This window comes from Pempheris klunzingeri, chromosome 14 (assembly GCF_042242105.1).
Source record: "Pempheris klunzingeri isolate RE-2024b chromosome 14, fPemKlu1.hap1, whole genome shotgun sequence".
Lineage (NCBI taxonomy): Eukaryota > Metazoa > Chordata > Actinopteri > Acropomatiformes > Pempheridae > Pempheris > Pempheris klunzingeri.
Window position 1 is genome coordinate 2,212,434 of NC_092025.1, and position 23,167 is coordinate 2,235,600.

Here is a 23,167-nt window from a genome sequence, read left to right on the forward strand (position 1 = left end):
GGAGGGCAGCAGTGAGCTAGCTGAGGCTGTTTGTTGTAATAATAGATCGTCAACGATGCCGAATTACTCTGCATGTGCAACTTATTCTTATACAACATTAGATCATGAAGGACCCTATGTTTTCTTCGACGTGAGTAAGTACACATTTAAAATCTCACATTTCTTAAATGGAGTTTTGCGGAACATTTCCCGCAGTCACAGCACAACCCTGCATTTGACACACCGAACTGCATCAGAAGCGTGCACGGAGACCACATCCTGCAGGAGAGACCACAGCCAGCAGGAGAGACCACAGCCTGCAGGAGAGGCCACAGCCTGCAGGAGAGACCACAGCCAGCAGCGGTGTCTGCTCTTTGCCTCGGCGGCTCAGCAGCTCCCTCCTCTCGTGTCTCACGGTGACGCGCTCAAGAGCTGCAGACTCGTGAACGCGCGCCGTCCTTGTCCACGGATGGGATCAGCGAGCGGGGACGTGAGTGACAGGTAAGCGGCGTTACGGCCTTTTCCTCCATCGGTGAAGCAGCGAGGCGGTGAACGGCGGCTCCAGACGGCCCTCAGCAGCGACGTGTCCTGCTTTTATGTCGGTGTTTGGTCAAATGTAGGCCGAAGGACACTGAAACACACGCGGGCCGGCCCGCTCATTAGTTCGCTACGAGTGACTGACGTTAGCCGGAGCGGTCCTGCTCCCGGACTGAGGCGGTACAGACGGTCTGTCACAGGCCTCCGGCACGGAGAGGTTCACTGTCTGGAGAAGGGTTCTTACTGTGGAACATGTGTGCTTTTTAAGTGTAGCAACTAAACAAACACGTCCCCGTGTCCAGCCTGCAGAGGTTAGCCTCCACCTCCACTGTTGTAGCTGTAAGAGGAGGCAGCAGGCAGTCAGTCAGTCAGTCAGTCTGTCAGTCTGCTTCTCCTTCTCCTTCCCTGTGTCCGACACCTGATATCTCCAGGCTGCTGACTGAGGAGCCCTTAGCCACATGTCCAAGCCAGTTAAAGAGCAGCTTTGGCATTTAGCAAAGGGTGGAAGAGGACCAGAGAGTCACCCTATCCTGGACCAGCACCTGAACCTGTGCCCCCTGGTAATGACAGGGGGGGGGTACTGACCAGGGCACCCACCACATGGAGAGCAGTGTTTGTCTGAAGACAGGCAACTTGAGATAGTATAACATCATGAGAATAAACAGTACAGTGTCTTCATTAGGACCCGTGAAATGTTCCAACAGAACTGATAGTATGTCTGAAATGATCTGACGTCACTCACCTGTCTCTCCTCTACACTGACCCGTCTTCACTGCTGCACTCTTAAAGTCACATTTCTTGTGCTGTTGTGTATTTTCAGGCCGGTGTAAGGTTTCCCTCCTCTGTCCTGACTTCTACAAGCAGCAGCAGCCTCGCAGATAGAGAGAGGGTGCTGTCAGGAGCGTTTCTCCTCACGGAGCATATTTAAGCAGTCCTGCCCAGCCGGTGCAACATCTTGTTGCATATCTCCATTGTCCCAGTGCAAACAAGCAGTTGATGGCGGGGTTTCTTTTGGAACAGTCCAACAACGGCCGCTGATAACAGCACAGCTCTCAGCCTGACTGGCAATAATCTGGACGCCGGAGGCCCCAAACTGGAAGAAAAGACGCTGAAGGAATAACTGTTGTTTCTCCTTAAGTTGTGTGTTTTAGTTTTATTCCAATCGAGCGCAGTCATGGGGGCCACAGGCTACGGCTACTACCGCGTCGCCATCTTCCTCTGCATGTTCATCGGCTACTCGCTGTACTTCTTCAACAGGAAGACCTTCTCCTTCGTCATGCCCTCTGTGATGGAGGAGATCGAACTGGACAAGGATGACTTGGGTGAGACGGTTGCATTAATGAAGTATATTATTTTGTCTGATTAAAGTAATGTGTCTGTTCAGGCTTTGGACAAAGACTGGTTTCAAATTACTGCCAGTGAAATGACTTAATTCTCAGTTGTCATCCCACTGTGGTTCCAGTCATGAGCACCCAGCTACAGTCTGTCTCTCCTGTAACATAGTTTATCTGTCACGATAACCCTGATGGTGTCTGTGCAGGTTTGATCACCAGCAGCCAGACCATGGCCTATGCCATCAGTAAGTTCATCAGTGGCGTACTGTCGGATCAGATCAGCGCCCGCTGGCTTTTCTCCATCGGCCTCTTCTTGGTGGGGGGCATCAACGTGGCCTTCGCCTGGTCCTCCACCGTGCCCATGTTCGCATTGCTGTGGTTCATCAACGGCCTGGGACAAGGCTGTGGCTGGCCCCCGTGTGGGAAGGTGCTGCGCAAGGTAATGCCATCCTGTCTGCCACCTGATGCAACACAGATCTCTTATTCAGTTTAACGCTCAGTGCCAAGGGGAGTCCCACTGCCAACACACTCACTGCTCATGATGCCTGTGATGATTCAGGGCAGCTGGGGAAAGGTTGTGACCCCGGAGAGGGAGCCACCTGCTGCCGCACATATTGTCAGTGTGTTCACTCCGTAGTGTGAGAGAGAGATGGTGCACCTGTTTGTTAGTAGTTGGATGTGTTTGAAGGAGGACTCTCCCTTGCTGACCTAGCACTGTGTGGCGGGAGGAGGTGTCAGCCTGTGGCAGCTGTATGAGACACTGTATGAGTCCCTAACTATCTGTAAGGCCTCAGTCACAGATGGCTTTGGATCATTCATTCAGTATTTCAGATGGTCTTTTTGTAACAGTGGGCTGTCTATGCATTTGAAAGGCACAAATATTATTGAACATGGTGCTACATGACCAGAGAAAACAGAAAAAGGTATTCTGAAGAATGCACTGTACTGCCTCCTCCGTACACCGACGTTCCTCTGCACTGCACTCTTCTGGCTCACATAAGTAGCCTCGAATGTCTCATTCCAGCATTTAACTATTAGAGGGAGTTTCTTATGGCAGGCAAACAAAAAATGTGTTAGTACAATTTGTAAATGAACAAAGGGGCAAAATAAGCCCTGGGTGCATGGGGCACAGTTATATAGTTAATGGTACGAGTAGAGTCCTGTTTGTTTGTTGAACCCCAATACATTCTGCTATTCTATGCTCAGAGACTACTTGAGACCGATTAGAAGAGTTGCCTTAAAAGTAGCAGAGTTCAAAGGTAAGGAATAAATAGGCTTTGGCATGTGGTCAGCATGCTGAAGGGAATCAGATTACAGGAGAATGTATTTATAGGGGGTCCTCAGCAGCTCTGTCAAAAAGAAAAGCAACTTCAGCCAAAGCTGTTTTTCTTGTCTGATGTGAGGAAACATCTTCAATGGCTGCAAGTCTTCACCAGTTTACTGCCGCTCCTGTTCTACAGCTGAGTCAATATCCACACACTGTGGATCAACACGGTGTTAAATCAGCCTGCGGACGCTTTAAGTCTAAGTCTCCAGTGGATTCTCAAGTTACTGGTTACTCTGTTGGGTATGCCGTGTGAGGAATGTTTGTGGCAGTCTTCAGCTGTATTACATCATGAGGGCGTGTGGCCCTGATGCCATTTCTCCGGATGCAGTAAAATAAGAGAGAGAGTAAAGTAATCCGAACAGTGTTGTGCTTTGGAAAAAGAAAGTGATGTAAAAGTCTGTTCATTTATAGGTGAAACTGTTGTAATGTTCCTCAAACTCCTCTTTAAGATGATTAAATATGTGACTCAGTATGTTTTTGGCCGTCGTCCGTGGATTGTTTCAGCAAAGTTGAACATAGAAAGTAACCAGTAATTTATGATGCTCGTAAACATGCATATGAAAGTAATTTAAGCCTGCGTTCCTCGTCTCTGCCTTCATCGTAGGGTTTTGGAAATGCTGACTACTCTCTGCTTTGTTTCCTCCCGTGTCTCTTTTCCATCAGTGGTTTGAACCCTCCCAGTTTGGAACCTGGTGGTCTGTGCTGTCCTGCAGTATGAACCTGGCCGGGAGTCTGGGTCCGATCCTGGTCACAGTGCTCCTGCACTACTACGACTGGAGGGCCATCCTGACCATGTCGGGCATTTTCTGTGCTGCCTTCTCATTTGTTTGTCTGGTGTTTGTAAAGAATGAGCCGAAGGACGTGGGCCTGCCCAGCATCGAGGCAGCAGCCAAGAAGGGGGCTAAGGGAGGTAAGTAAGCAGAGGGGTTGGTGAGCAGGATTACAGCTGGTAGAGAGGCTACTTCCTGTGTAGCTGAAAATAGTTACCTCAGAGCAGGTAACTACCAGTCAGTCACATGGTGCCAAGTTGGCTACGTTTGGTTATTACGTCCCGGCAGTGGATCTGTCTCTACACATACACTTACAATGATGAAGTGCCCGGTCACACTGCGGTCTGTGGAGGAGCTCACTGGGACACGATTCATTAATGAGCCCATGCAAGTACAAATACAGAAAATACATCAGCAACTGCTTTAATAATAATCTGATAATCATTTGAATCACTCCACCTGAGTGTGATGGGCTTTTACTTCCTACAGTCACCACTGCAACTCCACAGATGTTCTCACTTTATCAATCAATCAATCTTTATTTATATAGCACCAATTCATAACAGAGTTATCTCAAGACTCTTTCCATGAAGAGCAGGTCTAGACCAAACTCTTTAATGAAGAGAGAGACCCAACGATTCAGGAATTCAACATGAAGGATTCAAGAATCCCCACATGAGCAAGCAATTGCATAGCAAACATATATATGTTGAGATAGTTATCCAGATCAGAGAGAGGAGGCCAGAAGGCTTCTGATCCCAGCATCAATCATTTGACATCACAGTTAGTACCTCATCAATAACAATTGCTCACCAAGTTTGTGTTTGTTCTTTGTTATTTGGAGAAGTCTGTAACACGTGTCACATCTGCTCTGTCCCAGCCTTCTAAATGTTACACCAAGTCTCTGACAGAGCTCTACATGCTGCCGTCACATATGTCAGATGTGCTGCTTGTTTTAGGAATTCCTAGAAGTGATTTACTTTTGTCCTTCTAAGGATTTATCATACCTTCTTCTTCATGGCATAGACATGTTCGCCACCTTCTTAGTGCTGTGACACATCTGGGAAAATACCAGCAACCAACTACAGCACTAGAGCTAGTCGCACAACTTTTTGACAGTAATTGAATCTCAGGTGCACTTTTCAGTGACACTCAGAAAACTCAGTTAAAACAAATTTTCGCTCCACAGCTGGGTGGTGATGCTTTTCTACGTCCGTGCCGGTGATTGCAGAGGCCGGACGAGGCATTATGTTTTCTGGTCCCATTATTTTGAACGTGATATCTCAGGAACTCCTTCTAAGAATTTCTTAAAATACGTCACAAACATCCACTTCGACTCAAAGATGAACCGATTAGATTCAGGCGGTCAAAGGTCAAGGCCACTGTGACCTAACAAAACATGTTTTTGACCATAGCTCAAGAATTCATAAGATAATTATGACAAAATTTCATGCAAATGTCTAATAGGATGATTTAATCAAAAGGTAAAAGGTCACTATGACATCATAATTTCCCATAAAAACACTTTTTCTCTAGAGGGGGAGACTGTGATCATATTTCTCACTGGGTCAGATACTGAAACTGTGCTGGCTGTTTAGATCATCTCTGCCGCTGGGTTGAAGGTGTGTGTGAAGCGTCCATGCTCTACAAACTGTAGCTTCTTTGGAACAGCATCCATGTTTGATGCTCTGCCTGCTGTCATGGCTCCAACTCTGTGTTCATAATCAGCTTTACTGGCCAACATGTGAACTCACACCCTTCCAGGCACACAGAGCTACAAAGCTTAACAAAATAAATCAAACCAGTTTTCTTTATCCTGATGTGACGCATCAAACCTTCGCCTCGAGGCTTCACAATCGGTGCAGCACACAACATCCTCTATCCTCTGACCCTCGACTCGGATGAGGAACCGGGACAGGCGGCCTCCTGTTCCTCTGGTAGTCCACCACCAGCTCACTGCTTTTGAAGATACTGACCTTCAGATAATTATCCACCATGACTGCACCATGTGACGGAGCTCTCTATCAGGCCTCTGTACTCCTGTAAAAATAGTCTCCATGTGAAAACAACACTGGGATCATACATGTCAGTGCCCATTTTGTGTACTTTTAATTAAGTTCCTTCAAAGTCTTCACTGCATATGTTATGAGTCTGGACACGGATGTAGGCATATAACAGTGAGGTGGTAATTTTAGATTGGAAATGCAGCCCAGATCTCTGCTTATTGACTTATAGACTATTCCTGCTTCTGTACTGAGGCAACCGAGTCCGTAGCCAAGTCCAACACAGAGAGGCTCAGAAAAAGCTTCTCCCCCAGACCATCGGGATGATGAACTCTGCCCACAGTGTCTGTCTCTGAGCGTTACAGATTTCTCTTGTATTCAGTGTGCTTACAAATGATACATTCGTATTTTGCACATTTACCTTTAATTAAAAAATGCACTTAAACATTTTGATACTAATATTACATACATTTTCAGCTTTCAAGTGTGTATCCTCACATTTCTTTTGGCACACAGGGCCCACATACTCACATACTCCCTCAGGAGGCAGATACTGGGTTGGAACATGTCGCCTCACACGCATCCTGTAGCTGCTAGTAGCCGGAGTTAGCAAGAAGGTCAGAATTAAAAAAGGCGTGTTCAGAAAAGGATCAAATCTTTCAATCTTCGACCTGTTGTCACCAGAAGATGGCAGTGTGGGTAGCTGTGCTAGGCTTTTTAACAGATCTGTGGGACTGTCTAGAACTGTGGGACTTTTCAGAACTGATGTAGCGACTTTGGTGTGAAAACAGTAAGATATCCCAAAAACACTAGAGTGTACTGTACAGTAGTATTGTGTTTATATTGAGCCATTGTTGAGAGTGTGACAGTGACTCTGTCTGTGCTTGTACCCACCAGGCAACAGTGAGAGCACCCTGAAGGAGTTCCTCCTCTCTCCCTTCCTGTGGGTGCTGTCTCTGGGCTACTTGGTGGTGTTTGGGGTGAAGACAGCCGCCACTGACTGGGGACAGCTGTTCCTCATGCAGGAGAAAGGCCAGACTGCTCTCATGGGTGTGCATTTTAAGTGTTTTTTGCTTCTCACTTATTTCCACATAATCTGACTGGTCAGGGGTTCTGACGTCAGCTGTGTTGCCCACAGGCAGTACCTACATGAGTGCCTTGGAGGTGGGAGGTTTTGCTGGCAGCCTTGCGTCAGGCTTCCTCACTGACAGAGCTGTAGCTCGGGTGAGTGACGGACAGGGACCGACTGTGCAAAATGACTGGGGTTGTTCAGCAGAGTTTAGTGTTCTAAGCATCCTCTCTTTGACCTCCCTCAGCAAGGCCTGGGCACCCACGGCAACCCTCGCCATGGCCTGCTCATCGTCATGATGGCCTGCATGTATGTGTCCATGTACCTCTTCAGAGTCACCATCACACCTGAAATCCCACAGGTAATTGCAACTCAATTTCTGTCATTGCTGTGTGAAATGCTTGAAATGCACATGTTACCAGTACTGGGAAATAGCACAAGAGCTTTTTTTTTTTTTTTTCTTTTGCTCAGGAGGCTCCACTTTGGTTCCAAGTCATCCATCCTGTCTCTGTTCTCATTGGTGTGTCAGAAAAAGAGGTATGCTCAAAGCTTTTGTGGGGTTCATAGGGATAGAAATGTTCTGTACTGAATCTTGGGAAGGCGTTCAAGAACAGTGTTCCACATTTCCATATTGCCTCACACAGATCTGGATCCTCTTCCTCGGTGCTGTGTTTGGATTTTCCTCTTATGGACCAATTGCCTTGTTCGGGGTGATAGCCAGTGAAAGTGCTCCTTCCAATTTTTGTGGAACCTCCCATGCTGTTGTAGCTCTGATGGCTAATGGTGAGCTGCAGATTCACATGTCCATCAGAAACATCCAGATCCCTCTCTGCATGCCAGCACGGATGCCTTCATTTGACTAAACAAGCTTTCTTTTGTTACAGTGGGAGCCTTTATGGCGGGGCTTCCCTTCAGCACTATTGCCAAACGGTACAGCTGGGACATGGCTTTCTGGATAGCCGAGGTGGTCATGGCCGTCGCCACCATTGGCTTCTTCCTTGTACGCAACATGCGAACCAAAATGGGACGCATCGCAGTGAAAACGGACTAATGTGTCTTCCTGAAATGAGCCAACTGTCAACGCCCTGCCATGTGAGGAGATGGACTGTGCTCCTGCACTGTCGACGGCTCCGCACACAGAATACTGCACATTAATACGACTCCAATTTGACCAAACAAAACCACTGTCAAACACAGACTGATCTCAGACCTCGTACCTGATGAACTGGGTTGACGTAGATGCTCAGGGTGGGTGTGAGTCACTAAACCAGTTGAGATTCACAACCTTGTACCTCAGTCACACATACTTCATATTCAGCAGCACAAACAGAGAGTAGCTGATAGCTGCTTATCACAAGCTAACATTTTAGTTCTCCCAAAGGCCGTTTTTATACATTTAAAGGTTGCTTCATGACGTCTATATGCTCAAACGAACACTGACATGAAAGTATGTAATAAAGTGGATGAGTGGTGCTCATTGCATACCTTGCCTTCAGTGGAGGTCAGCTACATGTAACTTTTTGAATGTGTTGATGATGGGCCTGTATATTCTAGACGATCCTTAGTCTAGGCATTTGCACAACTGTGGCAGCATGTGTCACTTTGCCAACGCCTAAAGTATTTTACCAGTAGGCACATTATTTTACTGAGTTTAAGTAATTGGAGAGATCATGTTATTTTTATACACAGTTCTATGCTGCATGAAACAGAATAACAGTTTGATGCAGACTTCCTAGGCCGTGTCAGCTTTTGTGATCTGACATGTTTTTAACATCAAACCTTTCCTACAGGTGTTTTGTCACTGCCACTGTAGTTATGTAGAACAGTTACAACATATACTGTTAACTCTCTCAGCTCTAAAATCTAGCTACACTAGTAACAATGGGTCTCCCTCAGTGTCACGTTGGCATATCTGTATCTTACTGGAATTGTACAATGGACCTGAAAGGGTTAAGGACATCTAATAAATGTGAAGTTCACTTTGTTGGCTTTATGTTCGTCTGTAAACTGACAGTGGTTCAACTTGGCACTCACAGCGTTATCGGGAGGTTTTGTCTGTCGCTTCAGTCAAATGCATTTGCACTAACGATGCCCAACGCTGGAAAGAGTGACTGATCATGTCCCACCTATGGCTAAAGGACAGGTGCACAGGTCAGCCCTAAAGCAACACTCCCGTGCTCACACAGTATGTACAACAGGAACAGTTTTTTCTTGCTGTAATTGTTTCTGCTGGCCATGATGAGCCCTTCCTCATACAATTCCAATCAAAGTGTCAAAATTACAGATTTAAACTTTGATTTTGTTCGCTGTCACTCACATGAAATAAGCATTAGGAAGGGGTCTCCCCGTGGGCAGTGGGGACAGGAGGAACAGTCACAGCAACTAAAACCTGTTCCCATACACGTGGACATGTGAGTGTTGTTTTTAGGATGGCTTGGGAAAAATGTGAACCTATCCTTTAAATCGATGAGCGACTGTTAGAATGTCTTTTTCATGTAACATGCTGTAGGGACATGTGTCCTAGATAACATACACGTTCCCCTCACGTCAGCATTCTATCTTCCTGACTCCACTTTGTCTGGACGATGGTCAGCTCATGTAAAGGTTAAGTCCATCTTTGGGGTACCCCCTCACATACCTGAAACCAGATCTTGCTTGTGGAATCCTATATATATGTGAAAGCTTTGCTCTGTGATGTTAGACTCCGAGCTCGTAAACCTACATAAACTTCTTGGACTACTCTCTTCATTACTACAGCCACAGAAAAGCATCCCTACAGCGACTGGACATGATGCTGTCATGTTTGCTGCATACTGAGCAGCCTTCATCACATCCAACTATAGTATTTTCTTGGCCTCATTTCTTAACATTTTTGCAAACTGGGGGGAGAATTTTGTAGGCAGATTCAGGCATTGTTAGAAAATATAAATGTGACTGCTTGGGCCTAGTGTTTCCCTCTAATGGTATCCTGGAAATATGAATTTATTACAAAACTGTTCACCTTTATTGGAAGATGTGCGTTTATCTTACTTTTATTATTAGTCTTACTGTTTTTCCACTTTACAGAACATGTTTCAGAGACATTGGTGCTCTACACAACCTGTTACTCATTAGTCTGAACCGTGTCCATTCACTGTGGACGAGCAGTTTACTGAGTAGATGTACTGATGGACCCTGGACATCCTCAGGGCTGTCTGAGGATGAGGGAAAAGCTCAGCGAGCCTCTGACGGAGCTTCCTCCTGACCAATCACAGCGGAGCCGGAAGTGAGCGCGGTACCGCTGTTGCGTCACAGACGCGTAACGACGCACGACTTTCTCGGTTTGTTTACCAACACGGAGGCTAAAAGTGATGGAGAGAAGGCTGCCGTGAACGCATCACGGTGTGAGGGGAAGCAGGAGAGGCCGGAGGGCCGCTGAGAAGCTGTCCATGGTGCTGAAACACTCATCTGCTCTCAGGGGGACAGAGATGGTAAAACACGGTTTGGACGGTGGCTTCATGCGGGAGGAGCTCAACAACACTCCGATCGTGCTTCAGTTTCTCCATCTCCAGTACAGTTAAGTGGTCATCACTGGACACCTGCCCACCACTGCAGGTTTCCTTTATATTCTATCTTACTCCTGCCTGCACTGTTTCTGACTTCGACTCTGGTCTTTGCCTTTTGGGGTTTTCTGTCTTTTCATCCAGGAGCGTTGTGGGAAGAAGCCTGGGAACTCTGAGAATTTAATATCCAATAACTGCTTCGCTGTAAATGTTGTGCACAGACAAAGACGAAGAATTTCACTTTTTTAGTGCCACAACATGGACTGAGCTGAATCTGGATTCTCTTCGAGCTCGTCCTCTTCACCTCTGAGGGACACTTCCTGCGAAACAAAGATTTAGCCAATGAAATAGATGTTCAAAGTCACAAATTTCAGGATCTTCTATTTAAGGTGACTCTACTCTTCATTTCTCTGTACTTGCATACCAAAATACAAGTGATCGTTTAGTGATGTAAATACTGTCGAACAGTGTCTGGCAGTGCACACACACACAAAGTCTTATTAGCAGGATTTCTTTTGATCCTTTTAGTTTTCAGTGGTGATTCTGCCTCTCAGAGGGCACTTGATGATTCTACGCTCTCATATCGACAACCGTAACAATTACCCAACTTTTCAGAATGAAACAGCGCGACATCTACCAACCGAGCTTTATTGGTTTGTTGATAACAATCATTACACAGGTACATCTATAAACAAATAAAAAGAAACCGCACACTTGTACTTGATACAGATACCTAAAACTCACAGGAATATTGCTACTGCTGGTATGCATTTGACATCTCAAATAAATGTACAGTTTGTCTGTCGGCCTTTAAGAAGCCTGTCTCGACAGTTTGTTTTTTCAAGGTTACTTTAGCTTGGCTAAGAAAACAAATTCCATTTTTACCATCCTTACAATGTACCATTACACACTGCATATAGAAAGATTGAAAACCCTTTTCACAGCAGCTATACAAATTTATTGCGATGCTATCACAGAACAGAGACACAACCAACACACGCGATGCACAGTTCTGATAGGGAGAGCTCCAGTACTAGGGATTTTAGCTTTATTGATCAGATTCATTAAGAAAACTGCATGAGTACAAGAGTTAACATATAGGAACAAAGCTTACAAACATTCTAAAACACTGTTCTTCATTATAAACAATAAAACAATGAGTTGCCCTGTGACTTTGTCCATCCCCACCCCAGCACAGATTACATACACTGTCCCTTATAAAGCATATGGAATGTAATCCACGCAGGCAAGCTCTTCCGGTTGTTGCCCCAGCTCCTGTGAACGTCGTGCTTGCGTGTTGACATGGTAACCTGTCCCGCACCCTCCCCTCCTTCACATTTAAAACTGAAATGAACTCCACCGACAGTAACAACAGTGACCGCAATTTTTATGGCGATGCAAAATTGTGGGATGTGATGAAATTCCCGTCTCCAAATTGACTTTTTTTTTCAATAAAAAAAAGTGTTCTCTACAATCAAACTACTAAAAAACCTGTATTTAGAAAATAGTCGATAAAAATATTCCCCTGAATTGTACAAGAAAAGAGGTACAGGGAGCACTGGTAAAAGACGTGGTCGGAGAGCCGTTATTCTGCTGCCTCGTCTTTTTGTTCAGCTGCGTCTGTAGCCGGTGCCTGCAAGACAAAGTTTGCTGCGTTCAGGTTTCGTCGTCATGGACACAAGCCCAGTTTTGCATGTTTAGACATGATGGCCTGACCCCTACCTCTTCCTCAGCTTTGGCTTCGCCATTCTCAGCAGGGGCCTCTGGTGCTTTCTCCTCGGGCTTGGCCTTCACCGCCTCCTTGGCTTTCTTGGGCTTAGCGGGTCCCTTCTGCAAACAACAACATTAACCACATTAGTCGCTCCACCGACGGCCGAGTCCGATCAGACGCAACTGAAACGGGGTCCTACCTTTGGCTTAGGTTTGGCCTCTGCCTTTGCAGGTACGGGTCTCTGAGGGGACGGAAAGCGGCACTGAGTTAGCACTGAGAACGTGGTCAGCGGCATGCATATTGTCTGTGGCAGCCTGTCTGTACTTACATCTTGCAACCTGAGAGATCTCCTCTTGGGCTGCGGAGAAAGGGGACAGACATGGTTACTTTAAATATACCCACCGAGGGCTCTCACCGCTGGGGTGTTGCTGACCCCTGGTGGGTGCATACAGGAAGTGTTTCATTATTTTTTTAAACATAAATTAAGCACAGACACTCCAAACACAAATATGATATTACTCCTTACCGCTGAGTCACCTGCATCTGCCTGCGAGGGAGAACAAGAAAGAAAACATGGTTATGGAAATTATCTGCAATTATCTTACAGCTCAGTCTGTGGTTCGTTCAATTGGTGTTGGAGAGTGGGCCATGGGCTTTGGGTATTAGTTATGTAACTCCAAAGTGGGCGTTTCCTGACAGATTTTTGGCCTGTGGCTGCACAGCCAGCTTAATGCATGATTTAGATGAGATCCAGCTCTGTGATTGGTTTGGGTATTTCCAAAATCTTGCACAAAGGAGCTCATAACCCCAAAAGAAGCCCAGGGGCACCAATAACAAGAGGCCTGATCAGATCTAAGAGTGACACAAACTCATTAATCAGCATGTTTACAGTCATTATATCAATTAGGAAAATGACATGTTACTTAGCAACATGCCAAATGAATCCTTGTGCGGCTGCATGTGTTGGCAGGAGCACACCAAGGCTGCTCTGACGGGCCTGGACACGAAAGCCTCGTAATAACAGTCATATCGAGGCATAATGTGGTTTAAAGGGCGTCATGTGGCCGTGATCTCCCTGCTCCTGCAAGTGATTTGCCTACTGTAAAAGTGTGGTGGTGGAGGAGGGGGCGGACTCCGCCTCCTCACGACACATCCATTCATTGGTAATAAATGAGACTGCCAGGGTACGGAGAAAACCGAGCAGTGTGCTGAGCCTTCCCGCCATGAATTTGAAAAGAGTCACTCCGAGATGCTCAGCGACTCCGTCGATCTGGTAGCAGAATCTACTAGAACCCCCAGCAACAAGAGCAGCGCTTCACTGACGGAGGCTCGCCATTGCATAACCTCCGACTGGCCTGAGCCGACAATACACACAGAGAGACACCGAGCAGCACGACGGACGCCTCCCGACTAATGCACTTCCACCGTGCATGAACAAAAAGCACACATGCACGCGGGGTTAATTAAAGAGAGCCGTCATTATATCCCCATGAAATCACATTTAAAAAAAAAAAAAAAAGTGCTTTGGTTCCAGGAGAAAGGCTCCGATCAGATCAGACTGAGCGTCCGCACAAACACAGCGTCCACAACACTGCAGCCAAACTCCGGCAGAACAACACGCAGTTATTTGGTTCACTGTTTTCGACGTCGGTCCGATTTTCTCCGAGAGAAACTTTCGTATCCAGCGTGACGACCCCCCCAAAGGAAACAATCAATATGCCGCCAACTTTCTCCGCAGAAAGCGATCCGCGGACAGAGGACCCCCCCCTCCACCCTCCTCCACCCTCCGCTCCGAGCTGCACTCACATGTATTTTTACACAGATTGCATGAGTGCATGTCACCGTTCTGCAGGAGGGAAAACAGGGAACCGGCACACGGAAAATCACTTGGCACAAAGATAATCACTGCACGGGAGAGATAAGACCAAGAGTCAGCCTGTCCGCAGAATCACTACAGACGCTACATACCGACCAAACTCCTCCGCCGCTGACACTCCGGCTTCAACACAAAATGGACATTAGCAGCAACATTTGAACAACTCTGACCGCCAGCGCCAACAAGCCCGTCTCACAAACTGCACTTGGGGGGTTATAAACGCTTCTGTTGCTGAATGCATGAAAAATGTCGGTCTACTCACTTTGCTCCTTTTAGGCATGGTTGGTTTTATGTGGGGTGTTTTTTTTAAAAAAAGAAAAAGAGCTACCCGTCAGTCAACACAGGAGAAAATACAGTGCTATATGGAGGATAAAGCTGTGCCAGTACAGTGTAACACAGCGCAGCGAGACGTTAATGTTCCATTGGAAGAAAAACTAGCTCAAACCGGATTGGATTCTCCCCCTCCCTCCCTATTCAAACCGTTATAGTTCCCCCGTGATGGACGGGCCCGCGGCCCGCCCCCGCCGCGCCCTGATTGGCCCGCACGCTGGTCAGCAACACCATTTCAAATCCGGGCTCTTACCTGTGTGGGTGCGTCACCCGTCAGTCAACGTGCACGGTGAGCTATTTGTCCGTCCGAGCCCGTGCAGCCATCTGCTACAACGAGGCTAAATTGTCTGTAAACGCGCCTCTCAGCTCCCCCAGAAAGGCTTTTATTCACCACCCAGCGCTGCGCCCCGCCATGCCGGAGCAGCCTGTCCGACACATGTTAAAAACAGCCCGCTCTGCGCCTCCAGCACGAGCGATAAAAGGGGAATGTGTGCTGACAGACGGGGGAGAGGGGAAGAGGGGAAGAGGGGTGTGTGCTCCCTCAGCCGACTCTTTTGTATTTTAGCAGGGGAAAATGGCGACAGGAGCGGAGCGGGCACGGCTCCTCAGCCGGACTGTGTGCCGCTCTTGTGCAACTTCCTCGCGGTGTTGTCACCGTCCACTTGCCCCGTGGTGGGGGTGTGTGGGCCCGGGGGAGGGGGAGGGCCAGAGGACAGAACCGCTCCAGCTTTGAGCCAGAAATGATTTTAGCACGGAGACATTGATTCATGTCCCCAGAGTGGCTGACACAGACTGAGCTCTGACCGCCCTCCAGACACCCTGAGCCCGCTGGGACCAGCTCTGCCCCTGAACACAGCACCGTCTGCACGCTGCCTGTTGTATTTCTGGTTAATTCTCCTGTACACTGACATAAACAATAACACATGCTGCAGTTAAATACCATTGTATCCCCTTCTGTGGGGACAAAGGGGGTGTAACACACACACACACACACACACACACACACACACACCCTACCCTTTAGGCCTACTGTGTGAGGTATATTGTGATATTTGATCAATATGAACTAATTTAGCACATATGTTTGTCAATAATTACTATAAATTCCTTATTTCACTGTAGGTGAGGATAAAGATTTTTTTTATTTAATTTTCTCCTATGAAGGAATAGAACTTCCCGCAGCTCTGCTTCAACATGGACTGTATTTTATTTAAAAGTGTAGTCAACAAAAACCTAAAAACATCCTCTAAATCAGGATATTCCAACAAAGTGTCATTGTTCAAATGTTCGGCATGTATAAATAGTGATGATTTACAGAACATTTAGCATTAGAATAAAAAGGCCTCTCCTTTCTCCTTAATTGAGGACTTTTAAATGATCCCTCGCTGCGTTCTGGACGGCACGACGTCCTGCTTCAGCAGGAAGTCATCACATAACGGAGGGAGCGTGCTCTCAGTAACGAGCGTCAGAGAGACACAACAACACGGATGGACCTGCATCGCAGATCAGGAAGATGAGTTCAAGCACTTTTCCCACCTCTTCAACGACTCCAGTGTGAACAACATGTGTGGCCTCCACCTTTCTCTCTGAGATGATGTCTGACAAACTAAAGGTTGCTGCAGCATTTGGTCCAGAATTATTTGGTTGTTAATTCCGTTTTTCTTTTCATTAGGCAATATTTTCTTTTTGTCTTTCAGTAAGGCAGCGACACAATCAGTGAAATGTTTTCAGAAATCTTTAGTCTCAGTCTAGCTAAAAGTAACGTCTATATCTTCGGCAGGCGTTTATGATAATTGTCTTTTTGAGATAATAGATTTCACTGGTCCCAAATAGTGGGTGAACTCTGTCATGTGTTTGTGGGCCAGATATTTTCAAGTAATTCCATTCAGTGGCGTGTCGTTCTCGTGTTTTAAAGTCTCTGTGAGCTGTTGTGCTGCCCCTGGGGCATACCTGGTCTATCTGGTGTGAACACCATTAAACAAACAGACTGGATTCACACTAAACTGCCATTTCCTGCAGGACCGCTCTCGACAGCAGTTTGAGAACACACCAAGTTTGATTTTGTTTAGAGCGTCCTCCCAGCCCACTTTGCACCTGTCTGTGACATTTTACCGCTAGGCAATGCTCCAGTGCGTACAGGTCAAACTTTAGATATTCAGGTTATTAAGAATCTGCTGCTACCAGCCTTATGTTGCAGGTCACCAAGGAGCGATCCCGACACAAAGTTTCACCACTTTTTGGTTTGAAATGTGGAAGTTTTCAGCAAATGCTTTCATGGCAGCTTGGATATTAAGCTCTGGTGATTCATCTCCTCATAACTCTATGCTGCTGCAGCAAGTTTAATAACATCCCCATCCCCTTTACTGTCAGAGCCACACACCCGTTACCTGAGTTTTACTTTCCATTTAATGAGGTATGAAAATAGTAATGCTGCAAGAATTTTTATTGGGGATTGTTTTATGGAACTTTGGAGGGAAGCGGTCATACATTTAGGCTGTAATGTCTATACACAGTAAATAAGCTCTGCTAAAGTGGGCCACGTGTGTTAACAGCGGCGTACTTATATATTCCTGCTCGTTTTATCATGCAGCCATAGGTGTTTCATGAGCGAACCGAAATTCTCGTAAAGGCGAAGAGGAACAAACAAAGTAGTGACACAGAAATTAAGGTGTAACATTAAATTCATTCATCTTCTAAAAGTGGAGAAGCAGCCTGCGTCCCATTTGACGCCCTGGAGATTCACCCAGTTTGTCCAAATCAAAGGTTTGTGCCTGCTCCCTGTGGCCAGAGACGTGGAGATAATTAGGCAGAGTCACATGCTGATGCTTGCCAGTGTTATTATGGTAATGACATCAGGAGTTCACTTCACCCCACTGGCTGGGGGACACATCAATGACGTACCTGTATCTCTTGTTGCTACTCAAAACAAGCAGCTTTATTTACCGGATTGCAACAGAGGCATCTGTAGTAAAAGTGCACAACTTGATTACAACAACCAGTTCTAGTGGTTGTTTCTAGTCTTTGTAAACACACACAGTCGAGAGTATCTGTCCCATCTTGTCTTCAGCTTCAGGCTAAACACAGAGCTGGGATGCTGTGCCTCGCATTTGTATGTAATCACACCTCAAGTACATCCCAAACTGACATGACCTCTCTTTCATGGCACAGATATGGTTAGTGACACAGACACCGCTAGGTCCAAGAGCACTACCGGTGATAAACATTTTTAGACCGAGGAACTGTCATAAACAGCATTTTACAGCCGATGTACTGAAGCGCCATGTCTTCATAATTCCGTGTGCAAGAGTCATAATGGTTGTAAACTTGTAATCATGCTATGTGCAGGTCCAGTTCACTAGACAACATACTTATCCTATTTCAAACACATACAGACCCTGTGTTATAGTCATACATCCTGTAAGAAGTACTATGGCTGAATCTCTGCTTTTTATTTGTGTTGTCCGTGCGCTCATGCAGAGAATATAAAAACCTGAGATACACAGCAGTGGAATATAACATTTACTCAGTACAGAACTATACTCATCACATAACAGTCAACAGCTGTATTCATTTATGACTTTACAGAGTCAGAGTCTGAAAGCTAAAATGTGATGCTTGTCATAGATTAAACTACCCAAAGTCTATGAATTAGTAAAACTTATCTCCATATTCACAGTGCTGCACACACATGAAAGCATCAGCAGTGATACTATAATATATACACTGTTGCCCATAAAGTTGGAATAAAATGTTTTTTTTACCTCTTCTCATGAAATGATTGTGACAATGGGATTTATTCTTGATAAATAAAGTGTTTATCTTCTCAACTTTATTGATCAAACTCTTCCAAACATATCACAGTGAAACTTAAACCACTATGAACCTTTGCAGACTGTGTGTTCAGGCTTTAACTAAATTGGGGGTATTGAACAATTATTCCAACTTTATGGGCAACAGTGTAGAATAATAATGATAATACATCTACATAATGAGTGCTTTTACTTGTGACACTGTGAGTGCATTATACTTCTGTATATTTACATAGTGGTATTTTTCATCCTCTACTGATTATACAGTACATGATCCGTCACTTGTCGCTCTTTAGACAGAAGTTCTTTCATGTGGTGAAATAAGGATTCAGAGCTGAGTTAGCTCACTACGTGGGTTTGAAGTAGAGCTGCAACCTATTGATCAACTTTGTTCTCAGAACAACATGGTCATCTGTTTTTTCTTTATGACAGACACAATTCAACATGGAGGATGGGGATGCAGCACGGCCCCTTAGCTAATTGTGCGATCTACTGATTCAAACTAGGTAAAACATCAAAAAGCTTTCCACTTAATTTGATTACGGAAGCACTTCCACCACTGCCTCCACATGTCTCTGCTCTTTCTTGAACAACTGGCTTTGCGGGACATAAAAATCAGCACGTAGTGAAAGAATGACCCGCAGCTCTCCGCAGGAGTCTCTCTGTAAAGATACTGTATATACATGAATGAGGGCGGGGAAAGATGAGGGAAGGGGAGGGGGAAGGTGTTAGGTAGTTCTCAGATAACAATGCTGTTGTTGTGTTGAGTATGGAGGAGCCCTTCCATCACAGCTGCTGCCTGTTGCTGTCCTTTCCCTCTGCTTCGCTCTCGAGTCGTAAAAACACTGGGAGAGAGAGCAGGGCCGCAGAGGAGATGGACAGATAGATACTTTATTGATCCTGAGGGAAATTTAGGCATCCAGCGGCTTCAACGACACGATGAAAATACACCAAATACATGCAGGAATATAAGAAAAAACAAAGCTGGAAAAGAGTAAAAGAACACGCAGCACTGTTCATAACTTCCATACATCCATAACTTCACATTCTGTGAGAAAAACTACGGGTTTAAAAGAGATAGTTATACAAAGTAGCCTGCTGCTTTCTTTTGTTTTGTGGCACACATAATTAATATAGTTGCGTTAATAGAGGAATAAATGGAGCCATGGGAGAGTTGTGTCTGTGGTAACTGGAACAGAGACTGGTATAATCCTTAGGGTGACAGGATGAAGGTAAAGGTGACCTCATCTAAAGCCTCTTTGACAGAAGGCAACATGTTCATTTATCTTCTTCACCCTCTCACTTATACACACACACACACACACACACACACATGCCACTTATACCACTTGCCAGTGGCTGCTGGTTAAGTCCTACAGACCAGGAACAGGTGAGCCTGGGCAGCTGTGTTGTGCACAGACACTCTCTTCACTGCCACCCTGTAAAGTGACCGTGGTGGTGTGTAGCACTGGATGAGCTGGAGGGTGAAGAGGGAGATGACTGTGAATGGATCAGCTGGATGTAAGGAAAGTCTGAGTCTCCCTCTCTAAGTGGATTTCTCCCATGCAGCCAATGCAGCCTTCCCATATGGAGCAGCGAGTAAAGCCAGATTATACCAGTTTGTGTGCGAGGGACTCCAGTACCACCAGAGTTCACAGCATGAGTCCACGCTCACATCAAGGCCAATTGTTCTAGTCCATCACTGTACAGAAAGTGTATTAACCTCTTGCACTGAGCTGAACCGTAGTAACCTCTGTGGCGCTTGTGTGATTAACTACAACAGTTCAAAAACATTTGAAAGCTTCTTATGGAGGAACTGTGATCAGAGATGGTTTAAAGATGATAGTTACATAGCATTGCAGTTGCCACCTGTAGTCCGTCTGAATTACATCAGGCAGCTACTTTCCCCTACATTCTGTCAGCTTTGTCTAGTGTATTGGTAAAGTCTCGTGAATATCTAAACAGTATGCATTTAAGGAGAGTGATATAGAAACAATGCAAAATGACAAATAGTGACAAAGTGTCACGTGCGGTGTCTTAACATAAGATACTGTGCTGTATTTGCTCACTCAGCAGTCACAGGAATGTGTTGTAGCCTAAGGAGGGGGAGTGCCCGTGACCTGCCTTTAACGCAATCATTTACATGTGAGAGAGGGCGGAGGCTTGCCCCAGTGGCAACACGGCCTAATAAGCTCAGTAACAATAAACCTTAGTCGGCTTTAACCATTGATTAGCCAACAGCTGACACAACGAAAACAAATCCCACAATGGCAATTAATGCATGCTCTGAAGGTGCGCCCTCTTTGTTATTGTTTTTGTCTGTGTTCTGGGGTCATATCTTGTTCCTTCAGATCGGGGTCTGTTGAACCTCACTAATGTGTGGTTGCAAACAATGAAACGAAACAATGGCGTGGCTGGAAGCCTGAGAAGTCAAGCAGCCGACATAAGGACGAGTGAGCACATATGATGAGTTATGACTGATGATCGCTGACACGGGGGCTCTGGTGGCAGATGAACACTGAGCCACTTCCATTGCGGGCCATATGCAGGGGATCAGAGGGACTGCTGGTGCTGACCCTCCCCCACTATCTACTTCCTGTTTTTCATGGTTGTCTGCTTGCTTCTGCCTATACAATACCAGCTGTGTCTGGAGACATTCCAGCTCCTACTATACTGCTGCCCTCATAAAACCATGACTGTGGGCCAGAGGAGCCAATAAGCAGAACAGTGGAAAGACAGATCGCATTGCACTGCATCATATGAGATGTGCTAATCAGGAGGCTGTACCACTGAAGGCCTTTTGAAATGCCACAGCAGCCAATTAGTCCTCCAGTACACTGTTTTCTTATTTCTAATCAGGGTTTGCGCAGGAATTTTGAAAAAAGACAGGATATAGAATTTGGATGGGCAGAATTACAGTCAAATATATCCTGGAACATGTTGGTCGTTTTATCATCAACATGTTCAAAATCTACATTTACTGTCCAGGGCTTTTTGAGCATTTAGGAAAAACACAAAATAATATGATTATTTTAACTAACGAGGAACCAAGAAAGGAAGCCAAATGCAAATGAATACAAAGACCCAGAAGTACGTCTAGATTTGCATACACATGTACATACATACACCTACATGCAAAATACATTTATTAAAGTATTTAAACTTTACTTTTCATTTAAAATATAGGATAACACTATGCATTTTACTCCACCACCTTTATCTAACAGCTATTTTTACTTAAGATTTCACATATGACCCGTTTATAAAATATAATGAAACTACATAAACTAGCCCTCAACTAGCTACTACATTAAAAAACTGCTGACATGTTAATGTGTCGATAATAATAATAATGATCCATTCTACGTGATAACTACTTGTACTTTTGATACTACGCTCGCTTTGTTCCTAATATGTCTGCACTTTTACCTCAGTAAAGTTTCAGGTTTCAGTTTCATTTTAGAGTGGTATCACTACACCACTGCATACATTCTGTGTATATTATATGTAATATAGTGCAGTTTAGTTTTGGCTTCATGCACAGGCTTCCACTTAAATTCAGGCAACTAAATATGTTTTTATATGCATATTAAGTGATCAGATTTTCAATCAGCAACATGCATGAGTCATTAGTCTTAACACTGTACAGGCATTTCATGCCTATTGTCAAAACACCTCTAAAATGCATGCAACTGTAATGCAATGAAATGAATGTCAAAGACCAAGAAAAAGGAACAAGTGCAATATTTCATATATATTTATATATATATTTTCCCCCATGTGCAATAGCCTTTCTATCACCTCATTCTTTCACCATACATTATTTTTTTTGTATATACTGTACATGCAAACATACATATATTTTATATTTTTTATTCCCTTTCTTGTATGTGTGAACTGTATCCTGTATGTGTGAATCAGAACTGCTGATGACTTGAAATTTCCCCATTGTGGGATAAATAAAGGAATATCTATCTATCTATCTATCTATCTGTCTGTCCATTTAATTAATCTGTTTTATACAAATCATTGGCACCATAAGAGGTGCACCTGATTTTTTTGTGAAGGAACTTCACCTGTAAGTGTCGCAAAACAATCACATGGCAAAGTTGTTCACAGGCTTCATGAGTTAATAAACAAATTGCTCCAACAGAATGAAAATGCTGCATGCATGGGTTTTATAAGGAGAACGTGATCCTGCAGTGACCTCTAGTGGTGATGATGGAAAACATCACTCAGCCAGGACCAGCTTCTTACAAAAAGGTTTTTGTTGCAGCTCAACATACTAAGGGGATCAGACCCACAGCCACATTGTTCAAACAACACAGCAGCTTGGGAGACACTAACGGGTCCAGATGACCTTAGTTATGATGAGCTTGTTGCAGCCGTCCCACTGACACTCATTAAAATGTACCACAGGTCCACAGGCTTCTCCGCAGCAGGAGTGTGAACTCTGGTTCACACACAAACCTCCACCTTCATTCATCAAGCGGCTGCAGGGCCAGAGGTGGACCTGGTGACCAGCCTCTCCAGTCTCAGTGAAGGAGGTGCAATGTGTTTGTGATCTGGGGTTAAAGCGATGATGTTGGAGGAAATTTGAATGTTGGTAGTGATTATCCTGATATAAACAGCTTACAACTGAATTATACTTTCAGATTTTGTTTTTCAAAAGCCTCTTCTTTTCCAAATGATTTACAGTAGACTATCAATCCCGTCATCACATGGCAGATAAACATTAGTCGGTCACAAAACCTTCTCCAGTCTTTCCCTGTTCAGGACGGATATAATCACATACTCGCTGGATACATAAGAAATCAAAACACAGGTCATTGTTTTGAGACCACAGGCCCCTCGCTCCTCATTCTTCTGTCCACAGGAAG

General features: G+C 45.1%; 2 protein-coding genes across 2 annotated transcripts; one reads left to right on the forward strand and one right to left on the reverse strand.

The window, feature by feature from the left end:
• Window positions 1–402: 402 nt before the first annotated feature.
• On the forward strand, window positions 403–9,003 carry slc37a4b (solute carrier family 37 member 4b). Its single transcript, XM_070843556.1, has 10 exons — window positions 403–480; window positions 1,337–1,838; window positions 2,057–2,289; window positions 3,841–4,087; window positions 6,848–7,000; window positions 7,089–7,174; window positions 7,267–7,380; window positions 7,491–7,556; window positions 7,664–7,802; window positions 7,904–9,003. Exons 2-10 carry the CDS (start codon window positions 1,691–1,693, stop codon window positions 8,068–8,070), a joined length of 1,353 nt encoding a protein of 450 aa, XP_070699657.1. The 5' UTR covers window positions 403–480; window positions 1,337–1,690; the 3' UTR covers window positions 8,071–9,003.
• A 2,576-nt stretch (window positions 9,004–11,579) lies between these two features.
• hmgn1b (high mobility group nucleosome binding domain 1b) lies at window positions 11,580–14,581 on the reverse strand. The gene is made up of 6 exons (XM_070843604.1): window positions 14,411–14,581; window positions 12,799–12,819; window positions 12,601–12,630; window positions 12,472–12,513; window positions 12,284–12,391; window positions 11,580–12,194 (listed from the first exon to the last, which is right to left on the reverse strand). Exons 1-6 carry the CDS (start codon window positions 14,426–14,428, stop codon window positions 12,147–12,149), a joined length of 267 nt encoding a protein of 88 aa, XP_070699705.1. The 5' UTR covers window positions 14,429–14,581; the 3' UTR covers window positions 11,580–12,146.
• Window positions 14,582–23,167: the final 8,586 nt, after the last annotated feature.